Here is a 27,779-nt window from a genome sequence, read left to right on the forward strand (position 1 = left end):
CAAAGAAATCGTTTTACAAGGGCATCGCTGAGTTTAAGATTTGACCCACACAACATTTCCTTGTGTGCAAGTGACTTGAATGCATAGGGCAGCTCTGGTTAAGGTACAGATGTGCCTTTGTGAGTTGGAAACAGCCGATATCAAGTCATTGCCCCTCTACAATTGCAATTCATAAGCACGTATACGAGCCTTGCCCGTCAGTTCAATGTGCGATGCCCGAGAGGTTGTGTGTAGCGTGCAGGGATGCTGTCGCTATGATCTTCCGTCCAAGGAGGACAAGCATGCAGAACGGGCGATGAGGGGATTCTTCCTAATGCAAAAGCAGCCCGTGAATATATGTTCAAAAAAAACCAAAATACCGTTCCCAAACATAAACCTACCTTTATGACGATCTGTCAAACGTTTTGGTCTGCTTCCCCCTCTGCTCTGCGCTGTGGTGCTGTATGGTGGTTGGTGAGGTTGGTGTGCTAGTGGTGCGCAGCACTGGATAGGTGCAGATCCTTTTTCTTTTTTTTTTACGTCAGGGAAATCGTACGTCCACAAGCTTAGCGCAATCTCCAAAAACAGCAGCCCCTAAATCCCGCTGCCACCACCGCCACCAGCAGTCACCCAATCATCAGTCAAGGTACATAATTGGGCTGGTCTCTGGAGGTGCGTGTCTTTGGAAAAGGCAAAGACTGTTGTAGTAGGGCAACCTATGTGGCCTATGATTGGGAGGCAGCATCTTCTATTATGTAACACAGATAATTACTCGTTATAATGTAATCGCTGTTGTTTTTGACTGAGCAAATTTGATTTGACTGTCATTCTGACGGACAAAATCTATCTATCTATCTATCTATCTATCTATCTATCTGTCTGTCTGTCTGTCTGTCTGTCTGTCTGTCTGTCTGTCTGTCTGTCTGTCTGTCTGTCTGTCTGTCTGTCTGTCTGTCTGTCTGTCTGTCTGTCTGTCTATCTATCTATATATAGACAGCATATATATATATATATATCTATATATATATATATATATATATATATCCATTCATCCATCCATCCATCCATCCATCTATATAAAAACTTAATGACTTGATCAATTTAAATATCTTGACGTCAGTGACGTCAGTGTATTTAAATGTCTTGTTTCATTTTTTGGATACGTTTCAATTGCGAATGAGAACAAGAGGTTATTGTACACTTATTCCCAATTAAGTCAGCCTCCTCCAACACTGTCCGATAACGGTGCATTTTATCACAGTATTTCTATAGCAAAAAATGTTTGAGTTGCACTACCTACTCTGCACTGAAGATGGCAGAGTGTGATCCCTAGATGGCAGCTCGCTGCCTCAGCGAAAACAGAATCACAACTTCCGGACAGGAGTTTTTAAATCAAGCTAGCTAGCAAGTTTAGCATTCTGACTAAGGAAATATAGCGTATATTGCTGAATATCAGGTACAGATTTTTATAGAATTATATTATTGTGTTTATTTACCACAACTATGTATGAGATAAAGTTGCTTTTATTCAAGAAAAGTGATAAGGCAGAGAAGGAAATACCCTAACGTTATACGCTAGTCCATTCTTTGTTCCACTAGCCATCATAATGCTAATGTTAGCATTGCCATTGATGCATTTAAGTTAAGACTTCCATGGAAGGATCATGATGATCAAAAAAACGATATGCATGTGTTTTTTCAATCGATAGTTTAATCCTCATATGTTCGAAGAAATCCCTCATTGCCACTCTGGTTTGTAGGCTGCAGGTTAGCTGGGTTGAACACCAGTCAGCTGTTTCAATGAGCTCCAAGAGGAGACGGGCAACCTCCCCATCCAGCAGTGTGAGCGGCGGGGGCGATTTGGATGATGCGTCCTCCACGCCTGGAAGTGGTAGAAAAAGAAGAAGGACTTCTAATATCCCTACCGTAGACCCGGTACATGAGCCACATATCTTCTCTGTTCCACGTCATTCATTCTATGTGTTTAGACATTTGGTTTACTTCATACTAGTGGTTCTTATCTTTTGAGTTGCTAACTTTATTAGATTTTTCCACCCAGATTTCTGTTTGCAACGAGCTGTTCAACACCATCAGGGACTACAAGGATGACCAAGGAAGGCAGCTTTGTGAATTCTTCCTTCGGGTTCCGAAGAGAAGGTACATTTTTATTCTATAGGTCGGAGACGCACTCACACAGCACTAAATAACCGCTTATTCGATTTATGCCTTGCTTATATGGGCTCCTTTTACTTCCTTAAATACATCCTATTGTAACTTCATATTCAGCATTATACAAAATTGTAATTCTGTATTTAATTGAAGGTTGATCATGGACGATGCTCATTTGGCCCTGTTGTGTTTTAGGAATCAACCAGACTATTATGAGACGGTTTCCCAGCCTATCGACATGGCAAAGATCCAACAGAAACTTAAACTGGAGGACTACCAAGAAGTGGAGCATCTCACCGCCGACTTCCAGCTCCTGTTTAATAACGCCAAGTCATACTACAAGGTAGGATGACGCTGTGCTTTGAACCAATAGACAATAACACCGCCGATAAACATGGCGTTATGTTCTGGAAGGCTACCCACTCTCCCTCTGTGTTCTCGCCCGTGAAGCCGGACAGCGAGGAGTACCGGGCCGCCTGCAGGCTGTGGATGGTCTACGTCCAGACCAGGACCGAGTTTGTGCAGCCCGGAGACGGGGACGACGACGATGACGACGACCTGCTCGACAACACAGGACTCTCGACCGAGGACGAGGTGGGGAGGCTCATAGTCCACGGTGTGATAGGTCGATATCGGCCTATCACAGATTACTAGTGGTATCCGCGTGTGTGTTTGCGGTTATGAAAATGTTAGAAACGTTTTATATCTATATTTTGGATATCAGCCGATAAATCGTTATCTGTAATTTTTCATTATCTAACATTGGTATCCTCATTGCCCTTTAAAATTCAGTATCGGTCAGGTTCTAGTATTTCATATACAGTCTGGCAGATTCATGTGTTTGAGTTTATATGAACTAAGACAAGAATATACTGCCGTCTTGATGGTTTCTCAAGTAATGTAGCCTGACCGTATGAGGTGATTCATATAATCTTGTGAGAATGTTTGGTACAGTCTTACATCATGGTGTCCTCTCTTCTTTGCATCTTAAATGATCAATCTATTCGGAGTAGTGAACATGATCTCCATGTTTCTCTCCCAGACCCCGACGGCCTGTCGGAAAGAGTCTCTGGAGCAGCTCCTAGAGGCTGTGGTGTCTCACGCAGACCCCGCAGGCCGGGTCATCAGTGAACTCTTCCAGAAACTTCCTTCCAAAGTGGTGAGCTCTTCAGCATTTCCCTGTGGGAATGTCTTCTCTCGTTTTCTGAAGTTGTTTTTTCTAAATCCCTCGCGGTCTCGTTTAGAGAATCGTTCTGTGCTTGACTAATGTTTCATTATTTTTTCACCAGCATTATCCAGACTACTATGCAGTTATAAAGGAGCCCATTGATCTGCGAGCGATTGCTCAGAGAATACAGGTAACGGAGTTGCTCTAATTCTCAGTCACGTTTTTTTACGCATTGCCAAGGTTGCAGATTTCTCCTGTCTTATATAACAACGTCCATGAAGTGATGCACGTCAACTCTGTTAAGGCAGGGCTGATCATTAAAATGTTTTATTGCTAATATGTTGCACTTCCATAGATTGGATACTATAAAAGTATCAACGCTATGGCCAAGGACATTGACCTACTTGCAAAAAATGCCAAAACGTACAATGAACCCGGATCTCAGGTCTTTAAGGTAAATTCAGTTTTGTTTTTTTCTTCTTGCTTCATTCTCCTTTTTTACTTTTCATTCTTAAATATTTACCATTGGATTAAACTGTTGGAGGATCTAAGCTTAAAGAAGGCTTCTTCAAGCTCCCGTCATATCCCTTTAATGTTGCTTCTCTCCACCTAGGATGCTAACGCCATCAAAAAAGTCTTTATGCAGCGGAAGACGGAACTCGAACACGCCGAGCCGACAAAGTCCAGCGTTCGCATCAGGTATCCTACCCACAGAGAACACAGTCGACGACCTTCAGTCTCCGCCGAGACGTGTCCTCATGCGTTGCGTGTGCTGCTTCTCTGCACTATTAAGAAACCGCAGGTCGGCCCAAGGCGACCGTCACTCGGGTGTCAGCGTGTCCCTGCAGTACGGCTCGGAGAGCGAGGACGAGCCCGTGGCCGCCGGCACGCCCGTGCGCTACGACGACCCGGACCTGGAGGGCGAGGGCCCGGGCTCCGGCGGGGACGGGAGCCACCCGGTCTTCCAGCTGTACGACGCGGTGCGGCGCTGCCGCAACAACCAGGGCCAGCTGCTGTCGGAGCCCTTCATGCAGCTGCCCTCCCGCAGGGAGTACCCCGACTACTTCCAGCAGATCAAGAACCCCATCGCCCTGCAGCAGATCAGGCAAGTGCCGGGACACTCTACGGGTGTCTCTGGATTTGCCATCGGGGTGCAGCAATTTCTTCGACGGTACGCGCAGGGTCTAGGCGGGGGGTTAACGAGTCGACGCCTTCTCTCCACAGGGAGAAGATGAAGCAGGGCGAGTACGAGAGCGTGGAGCAGATGGAGGCGGACCTGAATCTGATGCTGGAGAACGCCAAGCGCTACAACATGCCCACCTCGGGCATCTACAAGCGCGCCCTCAGGCTGCAGCAGATCCTCCAGGTGCTGACCTCCTCCAGCTACTCCGGGGGGATGCTTACCGTCCGTGTGTCGTCGTGCCATGTCAACCTTTGACCTGTGCTTGTGCTTTCAGTTGAAGAAGAGGGACGTCCTCAGGAGGGACGACGCGGACGAGGACAGCATCCTGTCCTCCGACGCCGGGAGCACCAAGAGGAAAAGGTACGCCGCCTTTCAGAAATTAATATTCAACTGAATAGTGGCTCCAAACACATAGCAATAATATTGCTGTGGGTTTGTGTATTGTTAAAAATGGCATTCACTGCAATTGTACAGGTAGGGAATATTGTTATTGTAAGATAAAACTAGCAGATATAAAAGAGGATTGAGGATTTAAATACCAAGCTGACAACCCGCAGACGGCTGACATTTGAAGCAACATTTAGAAACGGAAAAAATGAGATACTAACCAACAGAATCCTAAGAAACCTGGATCCCGGTAACGTCCTCCCGTCTCCCTCTGTCCCAGCCATAAGAAGAACATCAGGAAGAACCGCATGAAGACGCTGTTCAGCGCCGTGATCGACGCCAAGGAGGTGGGCACGGGCCGGCGCCTGTGCGAGCTCTTCATGGTCAAGCCCTTCAAGAAGGACTACCCCGACTACTACAAGGTGATCCTGGAGCCCATGGACCTGAAGACCATCGAGCACAACATCCGCTCGGAGCGCTACGCCAACGAGGACGCCCTGCTGGTGGACATGAAGCTCATGTTCCGCAACGCCCGCCACTACAACGAGGAGGGCTCTCAGGTGGGCACGGCGGCCATGGTTTTGTCGGGTTTAGTCGGCAGGGGGGGAAAAAAGGAGACATTTGACCCTTTTTTTCGTATTTGTGTGTGATTCCATTCATAGGTTTACAACGATTCAGACGTCCTGGAGAAGGTCTTGAAAGACAAGCGCAAGGAGATGGGAGCTCCGCCCGAAGAGGAGGAAGTGGGTTCGCCGAAGCTCAAGCTGAGTACGTTCGTCACTTTTTTGCTTAACATTGAGGTCAACAATTGTGTCATTCTGTAGTGCAGGGAAATTCGTGTGTCAAGGCCTGTTTGCGAGAAGAAGCTTCTTCTCTAAAGTAGCAGAGGTAGTCTAGGCATAAATATGAGGTGCACGGCAAATCTATTTATCTATCACTTTTCATACACGAGGCAGGCTTAAAGTGCTTCACATCGAATTACAATAAAATGAAATGATAAAAAAATAAAAATAAGGGTTAGAAAGATGCATTGTGGAAAGTGCAATGTATATAAGATTTAACAGAAAGCTAAAGCTAAATAAAAAAATGCGTAAAAATCAGCCAAAGGCGCAGGTAAACAGGCAGGCACCCGTTAATGGTCACGCCGTCGCTCATCTCCAACACCCCCCTTTCCCTGCGCAGGAAAGTCGGGCGTCTCCCCCAAGAAGTCCAAGTACCTCACCCCGCTGCAGCAGCGGCTCACCGAGCTCTACGACGCCGTGCGCAACTTCACGGACCGCCGCGGCCGCCGCCTCAGCACCATCTTCCTGCGGCTGCCGTCGCGCGCCGAGCTGCCCGACTACTACGCCACCATCAAGAGGCCCATCGACATGGAGCGCCTGCGCAGCCACATGCTGTCGGCCCGCTACCAGGACGTGGAGGCCATGGTGGAGGAGTTTGCGCTCATGTTCAACAACGCGTGCACCTACAACGAGCCCGAGTCCCTGATCTACCGCGACGCCCTGGTGCTGCACCGCGTGCTGCTGGAGACCCGGCGGCAGCAGGAGGGCGCCGAGGACTCGGGCGCCCCGCCGCTGGTGCCCCTGGTGCGCGAGCTGATCCGCAACCTGTTTGTGTCGGTGCTGGGCCACCAGGACGAGGAGGGGCGCGTCTACAGCGACTCCCTGGCCGAGATCCCCGCCGTGGACCCGGAGGCGCCCGAGAAGCCGGCGGTGAACTTCGAGGTGGTGCGGGCCAACGTGGAGCGCGGACGCTACCACCGGCTGGACGTCTTCCAGGAGCACATGTTTGAGGTGCTGGAGAAGGCCCGCCGGCTGCACAGGTAGGGAGACGCACTTCCACGCTTGCATTTACATCCGGTTCTGAATGAATACAAGCACTGTTAGTCTCTGTTGAACGTTTATCTTACAAACCAGATTTTCTTGAATCAACTCTTTAGAAATCCAAAGCGATTTACAATTTAAGTGAGAGCAGTACAAAACAGTTTCCAAAACCACCGGTCAGAGTGCATGGTCTCTATAGGATTGGAGAGCATGTATTTTATAAGAGGAGTTTCTAACTGGGTCCTTGTTTTTAATCTTCATGGTCTGCGACGGATCATTTAAACTTGCGCGCCACTTGCAACCAGTCTCCATCATGGTACCGAAGCATGACAAGACCAATGCAGAGGGCGATGTAGACATCCTTAAGGAAGCGGGTATTTATTTTTTTCGTTCGCAGGACCGACGCGGAGGCCTTCGAGGATGCGGTGGAACTGCAGCAGTTCTTCGTCAAGATCCGGGACGAGCTGTGCAAGAACGGAGAGATCCTCATGTCCCCGGCGCTGAACTACACGTCCAAACACCTGCACAGCGACATCGACCAGGAGAAGAGGGAGAAGATTCCCCTGGAGTTTGAGGATGACAAACAGAAGCGAGAAGAGGAGAGCAAAGGTACAGCTGGGTTTATGCAAGCGCTTACTTCTCTTGCAGGATGCTCATAAATCCTATCGGGTTAGTAGCATTTCCGATAGAGAACTGTACCTTTCGGACACGTGTTAGAAGAGAGGGGACAAAATGTCCCTAATAAAGTAGGAGAAACCTTCTCAAGGCTCCTTTATAGGGCATGCCTACTTTTCTGTATGTGTTGTTGGATGTTTTTCATTATACATTTTGTCACCTGGTGTTGGATTTGCCTGATTTTTCAGATTTGACATTATATACATTTATTTAAACCAGCACCAACATGCTTGTTTGAGTGTTCAGATTACATATATGATATGGTAAATGTATATGCTAATATTAAGTGGCCCTCCTTCCCTCTCCATCTCCTCCACCACAGACGCGGATAAATCCGGAGAGCTGCCGGCGGAGGCGTGGCAGTCGGGACCAGAGCGCACCTACAGCCAGGACTGCAGCTTCGAGAACAGCACGTACCGCGTGGGCGACTTTGTGTACGTCACGCCCACCGAGGCCAACCACAAGCCCCACATCGTCAGCATCGAGCGCCTGTGGACGGACCAAGCCGGTGAGCCCCGCGCCCGTCCTAGTCATCGCCTCCCCTCAGCCAGACGGCGTGGACAGGTAGTCCTTGAGGGTGGTTTTTCTTACGTGGTTTTCTGTGTGTCTGGGCGCCACCAGGCGAGAAGTGGCTGTACGGCTGCTGGTTCTACAGGCCCAGCGAGACCTTCCACCTGGCCACGCGCAAGTTCCTGGAGAAGGAGGTGTTCAAGAGCGACTACTACAACAAGGTTCCCATCAGCAGGGTCCGGGGCAAGTGCATGGTCATGTTTGTCAAGGTACGACTTTAAATTTTTTCAATTTAATTTGTATAGCCCTTAATCACAGGTACATTCTCAAATGGCTTAGCAGGCCATCTATAAATGACACCCCCCCTAGCTCCCTCTAGGGGCGAGGAAATACTCCATTAATTAGCAAGGAAGATAGCGTGAGAAGGATTGCAGAATGGGGGATCCCTCCTCCCAGGGATTATTTGGAGGGCAATGGGTGCCATAATTGATATTCACACAAGCAAATATTTTAAAGATGTGTTTGGAGAAGCCATAGGTGTTTTGTTTTTTTTGGGTGGGGGAAAGGAGTTGTTGATATTGAACGGAGATGGGATAGTGTCGTTGCTGTTGGCCACACCCTCTGTAGGCCTCCACGGCCAAAGACGCCATAAGATATTTGTCTCAATTTGCCGCCCGTTCCTCCTCAAAGAAGCGTCTCCTAAATGAATGAATAGTGACCCCCAGATCCTCTCCCCCCATCAGGACTACTTCAAGCTCCACCCCGAGGGCTACCGGGCCGAGGACGTGTACATCTGCGAGTCCCGCTACACGGCGCGCAACAAGACCTTCAAGAAGATCAAGGTGTGGGCCATGCCGGTGACCTCGGTGCGGCTGGCCCAGCGCGACACGCCCCTGCCCGTGGTGCGCGTGGCCTCCATGTTCGCCAAGCCTCCCCAGGAGAGGGCGCTGATGGACGTGTCCGACGCGGACAAAGGAGGCTGCGTGGACAAGGTGAGGTGGTGGTGGAGGAGGAGGGGGAAGGAACGAGGGGTTACGGTTCATGACTCACCCTCAGGATTAGATTAGGAAGACATCAGGAGAATGATTCAGTTAGCTGTTATTTCAGCCCATTTGTATCCTAACGTGTGTGTGTGTGTGTGCGCGCGCGTGTGTGCGCGTGTGTGTGTGTGTGTGTGTGTCTCTAGGAGCGGGAGGACGTCCCGGTGGAGATGACGGGGGCGGAGCCCGGCTGCCAGTACTACGACCAGCTGCGCTACAAGAACATGTGGCTGAAGGTGGGGGACTGTGTCTACATCCAGTCCCACGGTCTGTCCAAGCCCCGCGTGGCCAGGTGAGAGATGGACCCCCCCGCCCCTACGAGCAGACGGTCAGACCCCCGGTACCTGTGAGGCTACAGGCCCATCGGTGCATGAGGCTCACCGGCTCGCTCCCGCCTTGCAGGATCGAGAAGCTGTGGGTGCAGAACGGAGCCACCTTCTTCTTCGGGCCCATCTTCATCCACCCCGAGGAGACGGCCCACGAGCCCACCAAGATGTTCTACAAGAAGGAGGTGTTCCTCAGCAACCTGGAGGAGACCCTGCCCATGACCTGCGTCCTGGGTACGACACACACACGCACACGCACACGCACAGACACAGACAGACAGGTTCCTCTTCTGTTGTCACGTTGTTTCTCTTGTGAATATGCTGCTAAACAAAAATCTTGTATAATAATTAGAAAAATTACATCTTCCAATTAGGGCTGTCAAGCGATTAAAAAAAGTAATGTAATTAATTACAGGCTCTGTGATTAATTAATCTAAATTAACCACATACTTACATTTTGACGAGAAAGTATTTCAAAATAATTTAATTCAAGTAAATTACGGCAGATGAGTGATTCAATGAATAATAGACATAATAGACTTTAAGCTTTTTTATTTAAAACATGAATTTTCCGTTCACGGGGCCGAGCAGCGTCTTCTCGTCTGCCTCCATTCTGTGCTAACGCAAATGATGCACCAAAGGCACTATAGAAGCTCGATTAATCTGTGTTAATTTTTTTTACGCGTTATTTTTCTGTGATTAATTAATCTAAATTAAAGTGTTAATTTGACAGCCCTAGTTCCAATGTAATTTAGAATTTCATTGTGATGATTAAAGGGTTGATATTATGCCATCAGGTCTGAGTGGGACAAGCCATTACTCAAACCTGATGGCATAATATCAACCCTTTAATCTGAATTAAATTCAAAATTACATTGGAAAATGTAATTTGCTAATTATTCTATGAGAATTTATTTTGGCTGCATACCTCATAAAATAATCAACAGAAGAGGAGCCTGTGGGAAGTGTGTCGGTTTAATTAATCAACCACTTAACACATTATTAATTAGTAAAGTAGTAATTTAAGTAAAAACATAAATTGTGTTTTACAAGTGATTTCTTTGTGTTGCACTTCATTCCGTTGAACCGGCTGCGTGGCTTGACCTTGTTTCGCACTCCACACCGTCTCCCCAGGCAAATGCCTGGTGGCCTCCTTCAAGGACTACCTGTCCTGCCGGCCCACCGAGGTGCCCGAGGACGACGTGCTGCTGTGCGAGAGCCGCTACATCGAGACGGAGAAGCAGATCAAGAAGTTCAAGGGCCTGAAGCGCTTCTCTCTCTCGGCCAAGGTGGTGGAGGACGAGACCTACTACTTCAGGTCCGTCTGGCACGCGGATCGCTGCAGGGTTTATGCACCGGGGCCGCCCTAAGGCCCAATCCCATTTCTACCACTTACCCCTTCCCCTTACCCCTTCAAATCAAGGGGGAGGGGTAAGGGGAAGGGGTAAGGGGTAGAAATGGGATTGGGCCTAATTTTCTGCAGCTCCTATGCACTGTATACACCAACCCATTCTCACTCACTCACTCATTCGTGCACTCACTCACTCAGTCAATCGCTCATCCAACTACGCAATCACTCATTCACCCTCTCACTCACCCACAACACACTCACCAACGAAACACTCGGCCACTCTCACACCGACTCACTCACTCACTCACTCATCCACCGACGCAATCACTCATTCACCGACGCAATCACTCATTCACCCGCTCACTCACCAATGACACACTCTACTACTCAATCACTCACTCAGTCACCCACCCTAGCACTCGCACACAACCTCGCTCGCTCACTCACTCACCCACCCACCGGCACACTCCCTCCCTCACTCACTGACACTCCCTCACTCAACGACACACTCCCTCCCTCACTCACTGACACACTCCCTCCCTCACTCACTGACACACTCCCTCACTCACTCACCCACCGACCGACACACTCACTCACGACACACTCAGCAACCCACAGACACACTCACTCACTCACTCACTCACTCACTCACTCACTCACTCACTCACTCACTCACTCACTCACTCACTCACTCACTCACTCACTCACTCACTCACTCACTCACTCACTCACTCACTCACTCACTCACTCACCTACCCAGTCACTCACTCACCTACCCACTCCCTCACTCACTCACCCTCTCCCTCACTCACTCACCCTCTCCCTCACTCACTCACCCTCTCCCGGCGGTCCTCAGGAAGCTGGTGGTGCCCCAGAAGGAGGCGTCTCCGCTGCTGAACAAGAAGATCGAGGAGCTGGAGCTGAAGCTGGCCGACGTGGAGGACGGGGACGAGGACCTGGAGGACCTGGACGACGACGACGAGGCCCCGGCCACGCCCTCCATGCCCCTGATGCAGACCCCCGTGACGGTCGACCTGGACGCCACCGTGTACACGCCCTCCCAGGTCTGGTCCTGCACCATAGACCGTAGAGAGAGGGGGACGACGCGGCCGTGCAACGTCCGTGGCACATTCAGGGCGCCAGTTGAATGGCCGCCTTCCACTTCTCTGTGGCCGGGACATATTCATGTTCAATACTTTAATCGAGTTTTGTGAATGTTTTATAAAAGAACCCAGACATTGTAAACTACGTGATATGAAAATGAACTGGTCACTGAGAACCTGTCTGAACATGGGAAGGAATGTATTGGCTTTATAATTACGATTGTATTTCTTTGGGTGGTCCACTGGGTAGTATTCCCACAGATGTATCATGGGTAAATCAGTTGGTCAAAAAGGGGCCACTGGGGAACCTTAACTGACACACACACCTTCTACTCCACTGCGGGAAGGCCTTGACCCAACTGTGTGCTTTGCTTTGTTTTGCGAAGCAGTCCACTCCTAAGATAAAGGGCATGTCCAAGAAGGAGGGCTCCAAGAGGAAGATCAACATGAGCGGCTACATCCTGTTCAGCAGCGAGATGCGGGCCGTCATCAAGGCCCGGCACCCCGACTTCTCCTTCGGGGAGCTGAGCCGGCTGGTGGGCACCGAGTGGAGGAACCTGGAGGCCACCAAGAAGGCTGAATATGAAGGTGAGGAGGGGGAGGGCGATTGCAGGGCAACCACCCTCAATAATGTGTTTGACAAGCGGTTGCCAGATTAGTGTTTGAAGTATTATATCAATAATTGATCATCCGATGTATTTTATTCCACCCTATATTTAAATTATTTAGTGGTGATGTTAGATATTTATTCTATTAGAATTTGTATTACAGTTGATGTTGCTGCGCTGCCATGGTCTTAATGGGACTGGTGGGTTGCCAACAACCGCCCATTAGACTGGAAATCTGTTGGCCGTGGTCCAAATCTGAATTGTGTTGTGTGGGTTTAAAGACCTATTGAAGTCAACATTGTGTGTGTGTGTGTGTGTGTGTGTGTGTGTGTGTGTGTGTGTGTGTGTGTGTGTGTGTGTGTGTGTGTGTGTGTGTGTGTGTGTGTGTGTGTGTGTGTGTGTGTGTGTGTGTGTGTGTGTGTGTGTGTTTCAGAGCGGGCCGCCAAGGTGGTGGAGCAGCAGGAGCGAGAGAGGGCCCGGCAGCAGGCTTCCCCTAGAGCAGGTACCCCAGTAGGGGCACTGGTGGGGGTGGTGCCCTCGCCCAGCACTATGGGAATGATAAACCAGACCATGCCGCCCGTGTCAGGTAAACCCGCGCACGAGAGTGCCCCGCCAGAGTGCTGCCGCTGGGTCATGAGCCTGGACTGTGTTAACAACCAAACAACCACGGCCCCCAAACCGAACCCCTCCTAATAGTCCGTCGTGTAGCCCTCTGTGTCCACGCCGCTTTGTGGAGCTCACACTCTAGCTTCTTATGGTTCCAACACGAGCAGCGCGCGCTTCCACGCGTCGACGCGGCATGACATCAGCCGCATGGCGTCTCCCCGGAGAGAGCGGGTCGCGTGCGAGTGTCGGCTCACCTCCGCGCGGGCGCCCCGCCCACTAACCCCTCCGCCCACGTTCTGCCGTGCACCCCGTACCGCCGCATGTCAGCATGTCCTCCTACGTTCCACACCGCATGTCACTTATGCATGGCTGTGTTTGTTGTTGTCCTCTCCTCATCCCTCATCTCCCCCCCCCCCCCTCCCCCCTCCTCCGAAGGCATGATGGGAGCTTACGGCCCGCAGTACATGCCCATGCAGGGCCCCCACGAGGGCCTGTTGAGCGTGGCCCCCATGCCGCCGCTTCACCTAGGGGGCCCGCCGATGGCCGCCCATCATCTCCAGCAAGGCATGCACTATCCCGGCATGCCCCACCCGGGTAAGGAGCCCCGACATGCAGCTCAGTCCCCCCCTCCGCTCCTCGGTCTAGTCTCTCTCCTGGCTGGAGGGGTTGACCTGCTCTGCAGTGCTCTACTCCTGGGTCGTCCAGGCCTTTACGCCCAACACACTCCCCCTCTCACCCTCTCATCCCTCATTAAACCGCCCCTCAGGCTTCATTCACAGAGCAGAGGACCTGGTAGTATGCACGTCAAGGGTTTTCAACCACTCGCACGTCTCTCTCTCACGCTGTGCCTTGTGTTAACGCTCACATTTTGTAGTGCCTTTCTGTGATGGTCTGGGTAGCGCGAGGTACGGGCTAACGATGGGGATCTGGATTGATGTTTTGTACAGGTATGATGGCTCCAGGGATGAACGGCATGGCAGGGAGCCCTAACCCTGGGACCCACTACATGCAGCAGGTACACTTCCACACACAATACACAGGGTTATTAATATTAGGGTGCCAAGCACAAAGTGCAACGGCAACCTATTGTAATTGTTAGTTATTATTCCGCCACGTTTGACTTACACAGCCTAAACCGCTCGCACGCTTTTTATGAAACTTACTGCAGCTGTAAAGGCTGACTCAATATTAACAGAGAGCAAATATTACACTGATTGGCCCAAAGGTGACGCTATAGCAACAGTCCAGAAATGCAAACTTTGAACAAACATCTAATAACCGCTTTTGACGAAAAGTCATGAAACTTTGTTAACACATGCATATCCTCATGCTGAACAAATATGCCACAAGAACCTATGACTTTATTTGGATACATTTATGAATATCTTGAACTTTGTTAAAAACACTCAATTCCCTAAGGATCCTAGGTTTTTAGACGTAGACAAAGATCCTTTAGCACATATCATCAATGGACCAATGTGTTCATTCTGATATAAAGCGAAGTCTGTACAATAAAGATTGAGGCACCCAGGAGCCATTGACTTCTAAAAAGGGTGTAGTTTAAAACACGTAAAGACTTAAATGCTTATACCAACATTAAAATGGACTGGTATGATCTTGAACAAGATAGACTCAACATATTTCCAATTAGGGCGTGGCATCGAAATGGGCGTGGCCTGTGACTAAAATCACCACAGTTCATAGACGGAATGTTTGATTTGAGCGGGACCAAATTAGTGGATGTTGGGGACCAAAGCTCCAACTGTTTAAGTACAATTAAGTCAAGTCAAAGGCATATGGGTCAAGATGAACCCCTCCAAATTTCATCCATATCGGGCTATAGGTGGTACCCTCGGCACCATTGAAAATGAGGATCTTAATCCTCAATGTGTCTTCCGAGGCATAAATAAATAAAATAAATAAATAAATAAAATAACATAAATTAACTGAAAATGCAGACTTTGGACGGACATGTTTTCTTAGCCCTTTCACCTACAGTCATGAAATCCTGTAGACATTAGTCCAAGAACCTGTAAGAAAATGGCGTCTGGACGTCCAAATTAGCCCAATCCATGATAGGTGACTAATGCCGGGGTTAACATGAGTCAATCATCACCAAACTAGGTGTATTTAAAGAAGCATAGGTCAACGTTAACCAGGCTAAAGTTCATCAAAATAAGACGATAGGGGGCGCTAAAGTAATCAAATGAAAACTTTAAAGACTTGACTCATGAAAATTTGTTTGCCCATCACCATACCAAGCCGAGGCTATTCCAGTGTTGTTAAGCGTATGCAAACAATAAAGGTCTTAATGGTCTTCGTAAGGGTCTTAATGGTCTGTTAGGGGTCTTATTGGTCGGCTTTAGGCTTGGCACCTGTAAAATGCTGCTTTCAGCTTTAATTATTATTATTATTATTATTATTATTATTAGGAATCAATGAAAACTATTGAAACATTTATGGTGTGTTTATTTGACATCAGCTGGCATATCCATGTGTTCAATGGTGTAGGTGTCTGGGTGTTTAATTGTCCAATCAAAGGGGGGAAATGCATTCGGTATACTAGCGATCTTTTGTTGTGCTATGTATGTTCTATATAGAAAGGAAATGGTCTATAATACATTGAAACAACATTAAACTAAGATAAAATTATGGTTATGATAACAAATTTTATTTTAATCATTAAAAACTGAGAAAATACATTTGTGGTTTTTAATTGCTTGTGCACTGTTCGCCACCATCTCGCCAACGAGCGGAAGGATTTCGAAGAGATTTCCTAGAACACTCTGGTTTATGCGACCTTGGAAAAACATGTAACCCTACCCCTCATTCCGAACATTAACAGTTTTTCCGATATGTGTTGAAAGAAGTCTAGCTTAAACCACATTAAGTCACTAACAAATGTATTTAATAATGTTATTATGGATGCTTATAACATACATGACTGTTGTTGTTTTCAGCCTGGTATGTACAGCCCTGGTCCTCAGGCTCCGCCCCCATACCCCGGACAACCTGGCCAACCGGCCAGCCCCCTGTTCGTAGCCCCCCCACCCAAGACCCAGAGGGTCCTTCACTCTGAGGCCTACCTCAAGTACATCGAGGGGCTGAACTCAGACAGCGGCACTGTGAGCAAGTGGGACCAGACCCTCAAAGGTGCGCTATCTCCCCCCCCCCCCCCCCCCCTCCTGCTCACTTCGTTGGTACCTCCCGTGCTTGCGCTGAGATTAGTATTTGCATCTGAATTTGTGTGTTTCGCTTTGCCCCAACAGCCCAAAGACGGGACGCCCACCTGACCAAAGAGCAGGAGAGCCATCTGCCCAGCCACTGGCTGAAGAGCAAAGGCGCCCACCGCACCATGGCGGACGCGCTGTGGCGTCTCAGGGAGCTCATGCTGAGAGACTCGCTGAACATCCGCCAGGCGTACAACCTGTAGATTCACTGGGACCACTTGTAAAACCTGCTTCCTCACTGTTCTTATCACGACACAAACTCTAGCACCAGTAATAATAGACCATAGAGGCAATATTTTACAAAGAATTGTTCAATCATGGATTTTTATATTTATTAGCAGGATAAGCTTGATGTACCGGTAGTTTGTATGTGTGTGTGTGTGTGTGTGTGTGTGTGTGTTTGCTTTTTTTCAATTATTTTTTAAACCTTGGGAGAATTTGTCTTCAAATTATGTTTTGGCTTATGGACACTGACAAAATAAAATTGTTCGTGCTGTCCATATTGAGTGAGTTTGTCGCTTTATTGGGTGTAGTGGTCTATATGTCGGATGCACTTCCTTTTGTTCGATGTCACTTCCTGGGAGGAAATCGGGATCGGGCCATTCTCTTTAGTGTTTGCCTTGTCTACCTTCTTTCCACAACATCACGGCCAGAATTTTGTACACAAAATTCCACAGGTCATTTCGTTTCAACAAGACCTAACAAAACAGCACAACATTACGCCGGCCACACCGCCTATGGATTAACCAAGAAGTCTACGAGCAAAGAGCCGAGGTCAGGTTTGTTTTCAGCAGGTGTAGTTACTTACTGGAGTGTAGCTAGCAGCATTACACACCAGTCCCGTTGTAAGAGTGCTTTACGATTTAACACGCGATGGAAGTGCTTGATCAACCATCCTGTTGTAAAGCTTTCCGTTCAGTATGGTCAACGTTACCATCGGATTGAGTTGACATGCACTCCTTTCTCCGTGGAGCCTGCAGACTGGCTCCATGTGTGCTGCTGCTGCTGCTGGTTGAGCCACCGGCGGCCTAAGAACCGAGGCACTAATGCAGTTATCTTAAGACAATTCCCGTTCCTTGTCGTTGGATCGATTGACATGCATTTAGTCATACGATCACACATGAGCACACGAGTGAGTTAGTACCATGGCCGTTTTTGTAAGATGAGCCGGTTTGGATGCTAGCTGTTGTTAACACCGGCTCGCCTTGTAAAAACAATCCACTTACTGCATTAATCATTGGCTGGCTGCAAGTAGAGGGACCTTTTCCCTCATCAATATGCCGGTTAAGTTTATATTTCGGGCTTGCATGCAATGGGCCTGCTAAAAGTCAGAATTACGTTTACTATTGTATACCACATTCATTGTCGCCTTATGTGGTGGCTAGCTAGCGTTGATGCTAACGTTGGCTCTACCAAGTACATGTCATCCTCAGTTGCTGCACAGTTGAGTTCTGTTCTGGGCTCTCTGCACAAATGAGGTGTTTTCTGTGCTCTGCACAGTTGAGTTGTGTTCTGTGCGCTCTGCACAATTGAGGTTTGTTCGGCTTTCAAAGCAGTAGCTTAAAGTTGTGATCTTTCATCAAAACTGATCACAATTTGTAGGTCCCCAATGTCATCCTTCGGTTCTATGTATGGATTCCCAATGTTATACAAAGTTCTAACAGAGCAGCTCTTGTATCTGAATGACTCTTTCTTTGTTTTGGGCAGAGCCTTGCAGTTAGAGCTGCACGAACAACAACAACAACAACACAACATTCTGCTCGTCACTACCCTCCAGGAACTCCACTCCTAAATCAATCCTTGTGTAACTCAATCGACCCAGCCCAACAGTGAGGATGTCCCAGATCCAGTATCAGTGTCTGGGGAACCCCATGCCCACCACTGCTGCTGCTGCTGCTGTCACCCCATTACACCTGGCCCCGCCCATGCCTGGATACAGCATCCCCTGTGCTTCCGCCACCCTGCCCGCTGAGAACGCAAGCCAGCCCAGCCGAAGCTCCTCCCTCCCTTCAGGCTCCGTCACTCCCTTCGCCCCCACCACAGGTTTGTCTCTCTTAAATCTATTGTCTCTGTTCGTTATTTAGAATGAGGTTGCCTTGTTTTCTTTTGCCTCCTCCCTGCCTTGTTTGCCCCGAAGTTGTTTTGGGTCACCGGCTATTTGATTGGTTAACACTTTTGGCTTCAATGATTACATGAGCTCATTTCAATGCAAATCACAGGGGGATGTAGTGCATGTCATGACTACAATGTTTCTTCAACTGAATGTATTTGTGCTGTTGTTTTGTGCTTTGAAGAATCTAACATGGCAAACCCTAAAGAGAAGACCCCCATGTGTTTGGTGAATGAGCTGGCCCGTTTCAATAAAATCCAACCCGAATACAAGCTGCTTTGTGAGCAAGGCCCGGCTCACTCCAAGGTAACGCAGACCGGCTGTACCACCGCTGATGTCATCCATCTGATGTCATCCATGAGCCTCCCACTGGCTTATCATGCAATGGAAACAGTGAGTCCACTGCTCAACTCTCTCTCTCCCTCGCTCTCTCTCGCGATCGTTCTTTCTCTCTCTCGTTCTCTCAGATCTTTTCAGTGAGACTCACGCTAGGCGATCAGCACTGGGAGGCAGAGGGCACCAGCATCAAGAAAGCCCAGCACACGGCTGCTGCGACCGCCCTGGCTGAGACCACGCTGCCAAGGCCCACGCTGAGATCACCCCGCAACACAGGCAAGGCCTCAAACCACCCCTCTGGACTAGTCTAGTCCAGGCCCCTCCAGCCATCCCCCTAGTCTAGTCCAGGCCCCTCCAGCCATCCCCCTAGTCTAGTCCAGGCCCCTCCAGCTGTCCATCTAGTCTAGTCCAGGCACGGCCCCTCTATCGACCCTGCCTTGAGTAGTCCAGGACCTGCCAATCCAACCACCCCAACCATCCCCCTAGCCTAATCCATGCTCCGGTTTAGGGTTCCATCCCCCTTGTTTAGCCCCTGGTACCATCCGGTGGTCCATCAATCAATGACAGGAATTTAGAGGTTTTTTTTGCAATGCATTTTGATACTTCGGTTTGTTGTTGTGACAGAAGAGTGCACCACGCACACCATGGAGCTGAACGCCTTGTGTATGAAGCTGGGGAAGAAGCCCCTCTACAAGCCCATCGACGCATACATGGGGATGCGACCGCCAAACTTCAACTGCAACGTCCGAGGCCCCGGGCCCTACCAGCGCTCTATGCAACAGTAAGTCTTCGCCCCCCCCCGAGCCCCTCAGGTCTGCGAATACAGGCACAGGTGTTGGGGTTGAAGTACCAGCAGAAAAGAGCCGAGGGGTTTAGGAGCCAGAGAGTAAACCAATTAAAGAGAAAGTGCTGCATTGGCGCACCTGTGATTGACAGGCCGGATGAAAAACCCGACAACAATCAGGGGAGAAATGAGCCCGGGAGCTGTCGTTAATCTAAATACTCACTCAAGAGTCGGGCGCAGGCAACCAGAACGGAACAGTCTCGCAGAGCGTCTCACTCACTAATGGCTGACAGATGGCGGCGCCGTTTTCTAACTGATTACTCCAACGTCGACGACACAGCTCGTACTCCTCACGCACGACACCTTCCTCAAAGGCGACACTGACGTCCCTGTCGTTCCCCTGCAGGTATTACTACCCGTTCCCGCCGGTGGGGCCCTTCCTGTACCACATGGAGCTGTCTATAGGGGGCCAGCAGTTCCACGGCAAGGGGCGCACGCGGCAGCTGGCCAAACACGACGCGGCCGCCCGGGCGCTCAAGGTGCTGGAGAACGAGCCCATGCTCCAACAGCTGCCCGTGGTGAGGCCCCCCCGCAGCACCCTGCTCATACACCTCACCGTGTCTGTCCCCCCCCCCCCCAGGGGTAAAGGTAGAAACTCGTTGGTTGTCTTTCTCCGGAAGGCACCCACGCAGTGTTGCCGGATTTCCTGCCCAATCTGGCAACCCTGGCTGCAGCGCACTGCAGTAAGGGTTGCCAGATTGGGTGGGAAATCCGGCCCAATCTGGCAACACTTCACCCACGGTGGGGGGAGGAAACGAGTGCGGTGTGAACGCAACGTGGAGTGCTCGTCTGTATCGTAATGGCGTGATGTGTTTTTGTGGTTCAGATGAACGGCGACGGCGAGGAGGAGAACCTCAACAAGTCCGAAATCAGCCAAGTCTTTGAAATTGCACTCAAGAGGAATCTTCCCGTCAACTTTGAGGTTTGATCCGTTTTTCCGAAGGCGTGTCCTGTTGTGAACACACTTTCAGGCGGTCTTCCGTTTCAAAGAGGATCTCAAAGAGAATACACGTGATCCGTGATTTTGATTCCTGCGGTGCTCTGCGTTGCAGGTGTTGCAGGAAGCCGGCCCGCCCCACATGAAGAGCTTCGCCGTGCGGGTGGTGGTGGGCGAGTTCGCCGGGGAAGGGGAGGGCAAGAGCAAGAAGATCGCCAAGAAGCTGGCGGCGGCCATGGTGCTGGAGGAGCTGAGGAAGCTGCCCCACGTCCCCGGCGTGGAGAAGATGCTGCCGCACATTAAAAAGAAACCCAAGTCCATCGTCAAGGTAACCGCGGCGGCCCCACCTCCGCCCCTCCCCAATGCGTCATCAAGCCTCATTTATGACTCTCGTCGCCTCCTGGGCCGCTGCCCCGTCTTTTGACCTTCGACCCCTGTCGCCCCCCACGCTCGGCAGCTGCAGACCAGCCCGGAGTACGGCCAGGGCATGAACCCCATCAGCCGGCTGGCCCAGATCCAGCAGGCCAAGAAGGAGAAGGAGCCGGAGTACGGGCTTCTGACGGAGAGGGGGCTGCCGCGCCGCAGGGAGTTCGTCATCCAGGTGAGCAGCACGGGGGTCAGGCATACAGGTGAGGGGGACGGGGTTCAGTCATACAGGTGAGGAGGACGGGGTTCAGTCATACAGGTGAGGGGGACGAGGTTCAGTCATACAGGTGAGGAGGACGGGGTTCAGTCATACAGGTGAGGAGGACGGGGTTCAGTCATACAGGTGAGGGGGACGGGGTTCAGTCATACAGGTGAGGAGGACGGGGTTCAGTCATACAGGTGAGGAGGACGGGGTTCAGTCATACAGGTGAGGAGGACGGGTCAGTCATTCAGGTGAGGAGTAGGGGGTTCAGTCATACAGGTCAGGAGGACGGGGTTCAGTCATACAGGTGAGCACCAGGGAGTTTATGCATACAGGTGACAGCAGGGAGGTAGTCTAAGGCCCCGTCCACACGGGTGAAAACAATCCTTTCCCCTCCGTTTCTCTTGGCTGCGTTTCACGAGTATCTCCGTAAAGACGGACTCATTGAGTCCTGGGGAAACCCTGTAGTACATATTGAAGGCCTCTATGTGGCACTGGTTCTCCACAACAAAAAGAAATGGACGTCTGCGCGCTGTATACAGTCATACAGCCAAGGAGGAGAAAGCAGTTGTTAAACCTTTTATATTGAGCAGAAAATACTTTTTAGTGTCAGTTAGTAAATAAATTGACCAAGGGACTGTATTTAAAGCTACAGAAATAATAAAATGAAATCACCCAAAAAAACTGTCCAGCCGGTGGGGGGGTGGGGGGGGGGGGGGGGGGATTCGTCCACACGAATCAGAACACAAAAACACAAAGGGCCCTTTTTATCTGTCTGGAAGGTCGGCCCAAACGATCCAGACATAACTATTTTCACCAAAAAATCGTTTCTGTGTGGACAGGGCCTAAGCTGCTATACTGTACTATAGCAGAAGGCTCCTGGGATCTACCCCCCTCCAACTTCTAACTTTTCCCTGCTCCCTTACACGCGGTCTCTGTAACTACCTCCCACTCACTCTGCACTCTCTCTTTCTCTCCCCCAAACATTGACGCGTTGCCCCCGGCAACAGGTGAGCGTGTGCGGCCAGTGCGCGGAGGGCCTGGGTCCGAGCAAGAAGGTGGCCAAGAGGAACGCGGCGGAGACCATGCTGGAGCTGCTGGGATACAAAGTGCCTCAGCCCCAGCCCCCCAAGCCGGCTCTGAAGACGGACGAGAAGGCAGGTGGTCCCGCCAGATGGAAAACATGGAGAACGCACACGCTGCCGGTGACCAGGGTAACCGGGGGTACGTTCTAACGGTTTGTGTCTGGCTTTATGATCTCGCAGGCCCCGCTAAAGAAACCCGGAGAGCAGGAGAGACGCAAAGTGACCTTCTTTGAGCCGGGTTCGGTGGACGACGGGACGTTGGGTGAGTGGGTGTTCAGAGAGCCATTCGGGCCCTTTACGGCTCTCCTGTCGTGAAAGTGTTGAATTGTGTTTGAAGTAATTTTGTAAAAGGAAAATGAAAATATCCTAATAAACATCACATTTTGTTCGCCCGGCACATTCAAAGCAAACAACAAACCATGACCAGTCAGCCTTTTCTGTGTCGTTATTGATCGCACGGAATTATCCTAATCCCAATATCTGGAAAAACATTCCCAATTATAACTTCCTTGTCCTAACCGTGCAGCCATGCGTGACCTATTACTCATGAGACGGGTCATAGGTCACGCATGTCCAACGGCCCTAGTTGCCCATCTGTCTTTCGCCTATTGTCGGAGTGACTCCTCCGTCGTCCCCCGCACACGATGACTAACCAACCCCCCGCCCCCGACAGCCTGCAAGGACGACGACTACCGCCTGCCTTACCTCAGCAACCAGCAGCTCCCCGCGGGCATCCTCCCCATGATGCCCGAGGTGGCCCAGGCCGTGGGCGCCTGCCAGGGGCCCCACGCCAGGGACTACGGCCGCCACGCCGCCGCCCCCAACCCCGCCATGACCACCGTCACTGCCATGATCGCCAACGAGCTGCTGTACACGGGCGTATCGCTCACCGCCCAGACCGTCCTGGCCAACAGCCCCAACAACAACAACAACAACGGCAGCCTGAGCCAGCCGGCCCCCGGGCCCCTGGCCAGACCCTCGGAGCAGCTCAGCTACCTGGCCGCGGTGCAGGGGTTACAGGTGAGGCCGCGCCCCCCCCCCCCTCTCATTCGCTTTGACTCGTGACCGCTGTTCTGATGTCAGGGGGTAGTACGGGTTTGTTGACATGTGTTTGTGTGTGTGTGTGTGTGTGCGTGTGTGCTCACAGGTGGAATACAAGGACTTCCCCAAGAACAATAAGAACGAGTTTGTGTCGCTGATCAACTGCTCCTCCGTGCCGCCCCTCCTCAGCCACGGCATCGGGAAGGACGTGAGCTTCTGCCACGACATGGTGAGCCACTCATTTCGACCTCATTTCATCCTTTTTGATAGTCTGTTCACACGCACAGGCGTTTCTGCGGTCGTCCTCATTCGACGTTTGTAGTGCTATTTCTAAACGATATCTCTGGAGCCACCGGTATCGAAAATACTTTTCACCCCAATGGGGTAGCTCAGGAGGTAGAGGGGGGGGGGCTGGTAACCGCAAGGTTGCTAGTTCGATCCCCGGCTCCTCCTAGAGTGTCGAGGTGTCCCTGGGCAAGGCAACTAACCCTCTAACTGCTCTCGCCTTGCCTGGTCGACCCCGCCGTCGGTGTGTGACTGTGTGCATAAATGGGTGAACATCAGGCAATATTGTAAAGCGCTTTGGATGAAAGCGCTATGGAAACGCAGTCCGTCTACCATTTACAACGGCAACTCCCTCTGGCTGAACAGGCGGCGCGGAACATCCTCAAGCTCCTCTCAGAGTCTGACCAGCAGTCCAGCGACCGCTCTGGCAACGCACCAACCTCTGGGTACGCCTGCGCCGTCCTTCATCACACCATCCAACGCCCCGTGGCACACTGTAAGCCTTCGCTTTGGCCCCGTGACGTCGCACTCACTGTTCTGTCTGTTCTTGTCGGTGTACGCCTCAGGTCTGGCAAGCAGGAGATGGAGGCAGAGTCGCTGCTGCTGCAGCAGGCGAACCCCAGCCCCATGGCACAGGCGGTGGACGGCAGCGCGTAGTCGACCACCGCGGCGCCCCCGGTCGGCTCGCGGGGCTCGACAGCGGATTGACACTGTGTTTTTAGGCCCTTTTTTGTAGAGGAACTAAAACCTTCACACGGGAGACGACATAGGCTCGGGGAAAATCCCGTCGTTCACGTTCCCGTCGTTCCACATAAAAAAAAAAATGAAACGTTCGGTAAAACAAGATTGATAGAAAACGGGATGTTGCTTCCTTCTCCCCTGGCGATGTTTTATTGTACACCTTATTTATTCTTTTGTTTTTTTTTCCTTTCAATGCTTTGTGGAAGAAAATAACTGCTGCCTCCCCCCCAGTCGAAGAAATGGGCATTTGCTTTCCTGAACTAGAATGAGATATTTTACTGTGAAGAAAAAGGGTGTCTCTTTTCTCGTGGTTGCTTTGAACTAGAAGTTGTTTTGTTACCTAACCCACCGGGAACGTCTTTTCTCTGGCCGTTATTTTTCAAGTGTGTCACGTTGTTAACGCTCCCCCCCCCGGAGAGATGTGTTCCCCGGACCTCTAGGCGGCAGCTAGGGGGAACCAACGCCTCATGTTTCGGTTTCGCCCCCGCCATTTCGTTTCCAGGGTGCTCTGCCCCCCGCCAGTCGAGTGTTTATCCTCATGTCCATGTAGGGCGTCCGTCTCCCCCCCCCCCCCCCCCCCCCCCCGGGTGGGTTGTCGTGACTCAATGTAGCGTGTGCGTGACGTAACGTGACTGCCTACCCCTCTGTACCTCTCCGCCGTGTGTGGTGGCGCAGTATTAAGCCCTGTTTCCTTCCCTCCCTCCCTCCCTCATTTTGTTACCTCCCCCCCCCCCCCCCTCCCTCTCCCCTACACTTCCACTGTAAGTAAACCTGTGCGCTCAGCACACCAAACACACATGGCTGGTCTTGTCGTTACTTGGTGTGGAGTTGAAAGGTGGCGCCGTGTAACACTGGAGAAGTGTTTGCTGGTTTGATAAAAGGAAAAACACATTTTTGGTGATAGATATTTTATTTCATTTCCATTTTCTGACATTTTAATAACGTCGATCTGGATGATTTATTTTTAACCAAAAGCCCCACTTGGGACAAATGTCGTAAATTAGCTTTGGCTAGACACACTATGATACAAACACCGGATGACTGTCTCACGCTTGTCTATGTTTCTGTATTTGTCCCTATTCAAATAAACCTTAAATAATAATAATGTAGACGTTAAGGGAGTGAAGGCTACTCCTGCAAACACAATGATGGGTAACAAAGAGATTTGAATATGGGCGGTACAGTCGTGGTGCGTGTTTAAGCTTATGGCTCCTTGGCTGAGCAGCCCTAGCAGCACGAACCGCTGACCAGCTCATGTTTCAACTGGTCTTGGCAACTTTTCTTTTTTCTTTCTTTCTTATACCTCCCTTTTATGTATATTTAATATACATAAACCTCCTTCATCCTTACATACTCATCCTTCACATACTAGGTAAAACCAACCCAAATGGAACAAAAATAGCTGGGCCTCATGTGTTCCATTCACACGTCCCCAGCCCTCCATCAGACGCCTGGTTGCTACGGCAACACAAGGTGCTGAGTCTGCGCCGCTGGGCCGTCCTGGCCAACAGCCCCAACAACAACAACAACAACGGCAGCCTGAGCCAGCCGGCCCCCGGGCCCCTGGCCAGACCCTCGGAGCAGCTCAGCTACCTGGCCGCGGTGCAGGGGTTACAGGTGAGGCCGCGCCCCCCCCCCCTCTCATTCGCTTTGACTCGTGACCGCTGTTCTGATGTCAGGGGGTAGTACGGGTTTGTTGACATGTGTTTGTGTGTGTGTGTGTGTGTGCGTGTGTGCTCACAGGTGGAATACAAGGACTTCCCCAAGAACAATAAGAACGAGTTTGTGTCGCTGATCAACTGCTCCTCCGTGCCGCCCCTCCTCAGCCACGGCATCGGGAAGGACGTGAGCTTCTGCCACGACATGGTGAGCCACTCATTTCGACCTCATTTCATCCTTTTTGATAGTCTGTTCACACGCACAGGCGTTTCTGCGGTCGTCCTCATTCGACGTTTGTAGTGCTATTTCTAAACGATATCTCTGGAGCCACCGGTATCGAAAATACTTTTCACCCCAATGGGGTAGCTCAGGAGGTAGAGGGGGGGGGGCTGGTAACCGCAAGGTTGCTAGTTCGATCCCCGGCTCCTCCTAGAGTGTCGAGGTGTCCCTGGGCAAGGCAACTAACCCTCTAACTGCTCTCGCCTTGCCTGGTCGACCCCGCCGTCGGTGTGTGACTGTGTGCATAAATGGGTGAACATCAGGCAATATTGTAAAGCGCTTTGGATGAAAGCGCTATGGAAACGCAGTCCGTCTACCATTTACAACGGCAACTCCCTCTGGCTGAACAGGCGGCGCGGAACATCCTCAAGCTCCTCTCAGAGTCTGACCAGCAGTCCAGCGACCGCTCTGGCAACGCACCAACCTCTGGGTACGCCTGCGCCGTCCTTCATCACACCATCCAACGCCCCGTGGCACACTGTAAGCCTTCGCTTTGGCCCCGTGACGTCGCACTCACTGTTCTGTCTGTTCTTGTCGGTGTACGCCTCAGGTCTGGCAAGCAGGAGATGGAGGCAGAGTCGCTGCTGCTGCAGCAGGCGAACCCCAGCCCCATGGCACAGGCGGTGGACGGCAGCGCGTAGTCGACCACCGCGGCGCCCCCGGTCGGCTCGCGGGGCTCGACAGCGGATTGACACTGTGTTTTTAGGCCCTTTTTTGTAGAGGAACTAAAACCTTCACACGGGAGACGACATAGGCTCGGGGAAAATCCCGTCGTTCACGTTCCCGTCGTTCCACATAAAAAAAAAAATGAAACGTTCGGTAAAACAAGATTGATAGAAAACGGGATGTTGCTTCCTTCTCCCCTGGCGATGTTTTATTGTACACCTTATTTATTCTTTTGTTTTTTTTTCCTTTCAATGCTTTGTGGAAGAAAATAACTGCTGCCTCCCCCCCAGTCGAAGAAATGGGCATTTGCTTTCCTGAACTAGAATGAGATATTTTACTGTGAAGAAAAAGGGTGTCTCTTTTCTCGTGGTTGCTTTGAACTAGAAGTTGTTTTGTTACCTAACCCACCGGGAACGTCTTTTCTCTGGCCGTTATTTTTCAAGTGTGTCACGTTGTTAACGCTCCCCCCCCCGGAGAGATGTGTTCCCCGGACCTCTAGGCGGCAGCTAGGGGGAACCAACGCCTCATGTTTCGGTTTCGCCCCCGCCATTTCGTTTCCAGGGTGCTCTGCCCCCCGCCAGTCGAGTGTTTATCCTCATGTCCATGTAGGGCGTCCGTCTCCCCCCCCCCCCCCCCCCCCCCCCCGGGTGGGTTGTCGTGACTCAATGTAGCGTGTGCGTGACGTAACGTGACTGCCTACCCCTCTGTACCTCTCCGCCGTGTGTGGTGGCGCAGTATTAAGCCCTGTTTCCTTCCCTCCCTCCCTCCCTCATTTTGTTACCTCCCCCCCCCCCCCCCCCCTCCCTCTCCCCTACACTTCCACTGTAAGTAAACCTGTGCGCTCAGCACACCAAACACACATGGCTGGTCTTGTCGTTACTTGGTGTGGAGTTGAAAGGTGGCGCCGTGTAACACTGGAGAAGTGTTTGCTGGTTTGATAAAAGGAAAAACACATTTTTGGTGATAGATATTTTATTTCATTTCCATTTTCTGACATTTTAATAACGTCG

General features: G+C 50.8%; 3 protein-coding genes across 4 annotated transcripts; all 3 read left to right on the forward strand.

Annotated features, from left to right (window-relative positions):
* The first annotated feature begins 1,344 nt into the window (after nt 1–1,344).
* On the forward strand, nt 1,345–16,372 carry LOC130401596 (protein polybromo-1-like). Its single transcript, XM_056605463.1, has 29 exons — nt 1,345–1,435; nt 1,740–1,914; nt 2,039–2,136; nt 2,344–2,491; nt 2,599–2,742; nt 3,191–3,307; nt 3,438–3,506; nt 3,672–3,770; nt 3,930–4,015; nt 4,110–4,425; nt 4,545–4,682; nt 4,774–4,859; nt 5,167–5,446; nt 5,549–5,654; nt 6,069–6,708; nt 7,107–7,318; nt 7,707–7,892; nt 8,006–8,163; nt 8,638–8,886; nt 9,081–9,226; nt 9,337–9,494; nt 10,395–10,578; nt 11,468–11,675; nt 12,104–12,302; nt 12,756–12,824; nt 13,364–13,522; nt 13,876–13,943; nt 15,889–16,081; nt 16,198–16,372. The coding sequence occupies exons 2-29, from the start codon at nt 1,780–1,782 to the stop codon at nt 16,359–16,361; spliced, it is 4,815 nt and encodes a 1,604-aa protein (XP_056461438.1). The 5' UTR covers nt 1,345–1,435; nt 1,740–1,779; the 3' UTR covers nt 16,362–16,372.
* Nucleotides 16,373–17,989: 1,617 nt separating this feature from the next.
* LOC130401593 (double-stranded RNA-binding protein Staufen homolog 1-like) lies at nt 17,990–24,717 on the forward strand. Of its 2 annotated transcripts, none has more exons than XM_056605460.1 (14): nt 17,990–18,201; nt 18,453–18,574; nt 18,736–18,880; nt 19,229–19,385; nt 19,795–19,966; nt 20,275–20,370; nt 20,501–20,713; nt 20,843–20,986; nt 22,024–22,170; nt 22,279–22,360; nt 22,772–23,118; nt 23,246–23,368; nt 23,791–23,870; nt 23,991–24,717. In XM_056605460.1, exons 1-14 carry the CDS (start codon nt 17,994–17,996, stop codon nt 24,079–24,081), a joined length of 2,127 nt encoding a protein of 708 aa, XP_056461435.1. In that variant the 5' UTR covers nt 17,990–17,993; the 3' UTR covers nt 24,082–24,717. The 2 variants fall into 2 exon arrangements, with proteins under 2 accessions (XP_056461435.1, XP_056461436.1); XM_056605461.1 differs by having other exon boundaries at nt 19,232–19,385.
* Nucleotides 24,718–25,346: 629 nt separating this feature from the next.
* Nucleotides 25,347–27,366, forward strand: LOC130401595 (uncharacterized). The gene is made up of 4 exons (XM_056605462.1): nt 25,347–25,782; nt 25,909–26,031; nt 26,454–26,533; nt 26,654–27,366. The coding sequence occupies exons 1-4, from the start codon at nt 25,420–25,422 to the stop codon at nt 26,742–26,744; spliced, it is 657 nt and encodes a 218-aa protein (XP_056461437.1). The 5' UTR covers nt 25,347–25,419; the 3' UTR covers nt 26,745–27,366.
* Nucleotides 27,367–27,779: the final 413 nt, after the last annotated feature.

This window comes from Gadus chalcogrammus, chromosome 13, assembly GCF_026213295.1.
Source record: "Gadus chalcogrammus isolate NIFS_2021 chromosome 13, NIFS_Gcha_1.0, whole genome shotgun sequence".
NCBI lineage: Eukaryota > Metazoa > Chordata > Actinopteri > Gadiformes > Gadidae > Gadus > Gadus chalcogrammus.

Excerpts from the sequence above, each read along its gene's own strand:
- LOC130401596 (XM_056605463.1), top strand. The coding sequence starts at position 1,780 with ATGAGCTCCAAGAGGAGACGGGCAACCTCCCCATCCAGCAGTGTGAGC. Across the intron at positions 7,893-8,005 it reads CCTGTGGACGGACCAAGCCG|GCGAGAAGTGGCTGTACGGC; the intron begins GTGAGCCCCGCG and ends GGGCGCCACCAG. Across the intron at positions 13,523-13,875 it reads TCCCGGCATGCCCCACCCGG|GTATGATGGCTCCAGGGATG; the intron begins GTAAGGAGCCCC and ends TGTTTTGTACAG.
- LOC130401595 (XM_056605462.1), top strand. The coding sequence starts at position 25,420 with ATGTTTCAACTGGTCTTGGCAACTTTTCTTTTTTCTTTCTTTCTTATA. Across the intron at positions 26,032-26,453 it reads TGAGCTTCTGCCACGACATG|GCGGCGCGGAACATCCTCAA; the intron begins GTGAGCCACTCA and ends CTGGCTGAACAG. Across the intron at positions 26,534-26,653 it reads GGCAACGCACCAACCTCTGG|GTCTGGCAAGCAGGAGATGG; the intron begins GTACGCCTGCGC and ends TGTACGCCTCAG.
- LOC130401593 (XM_056605460.1), top strand. The coding sequence starts at position 17,994 with ATGTCCCAGATCCAGTATCAGTGTCTGGGGAACCCCATGCCCACCACT. Across the intron at positions 19,967-20,274 it reads TGCTCCAACAGCTGCCCGTG|ATGAACGGCGACGGCGAGGA; the intron begins GTGAGGCCCCCC and ends TTTGTGGTTCAG. Across the intron at positions 20,714-20,842 it reads AACCCAAGTCCATCGTCAAG|CTGCAGACCAGCCCGGAGTA; the intron begins GTAACCGCGGCG and ends CACGCTCGGCAG.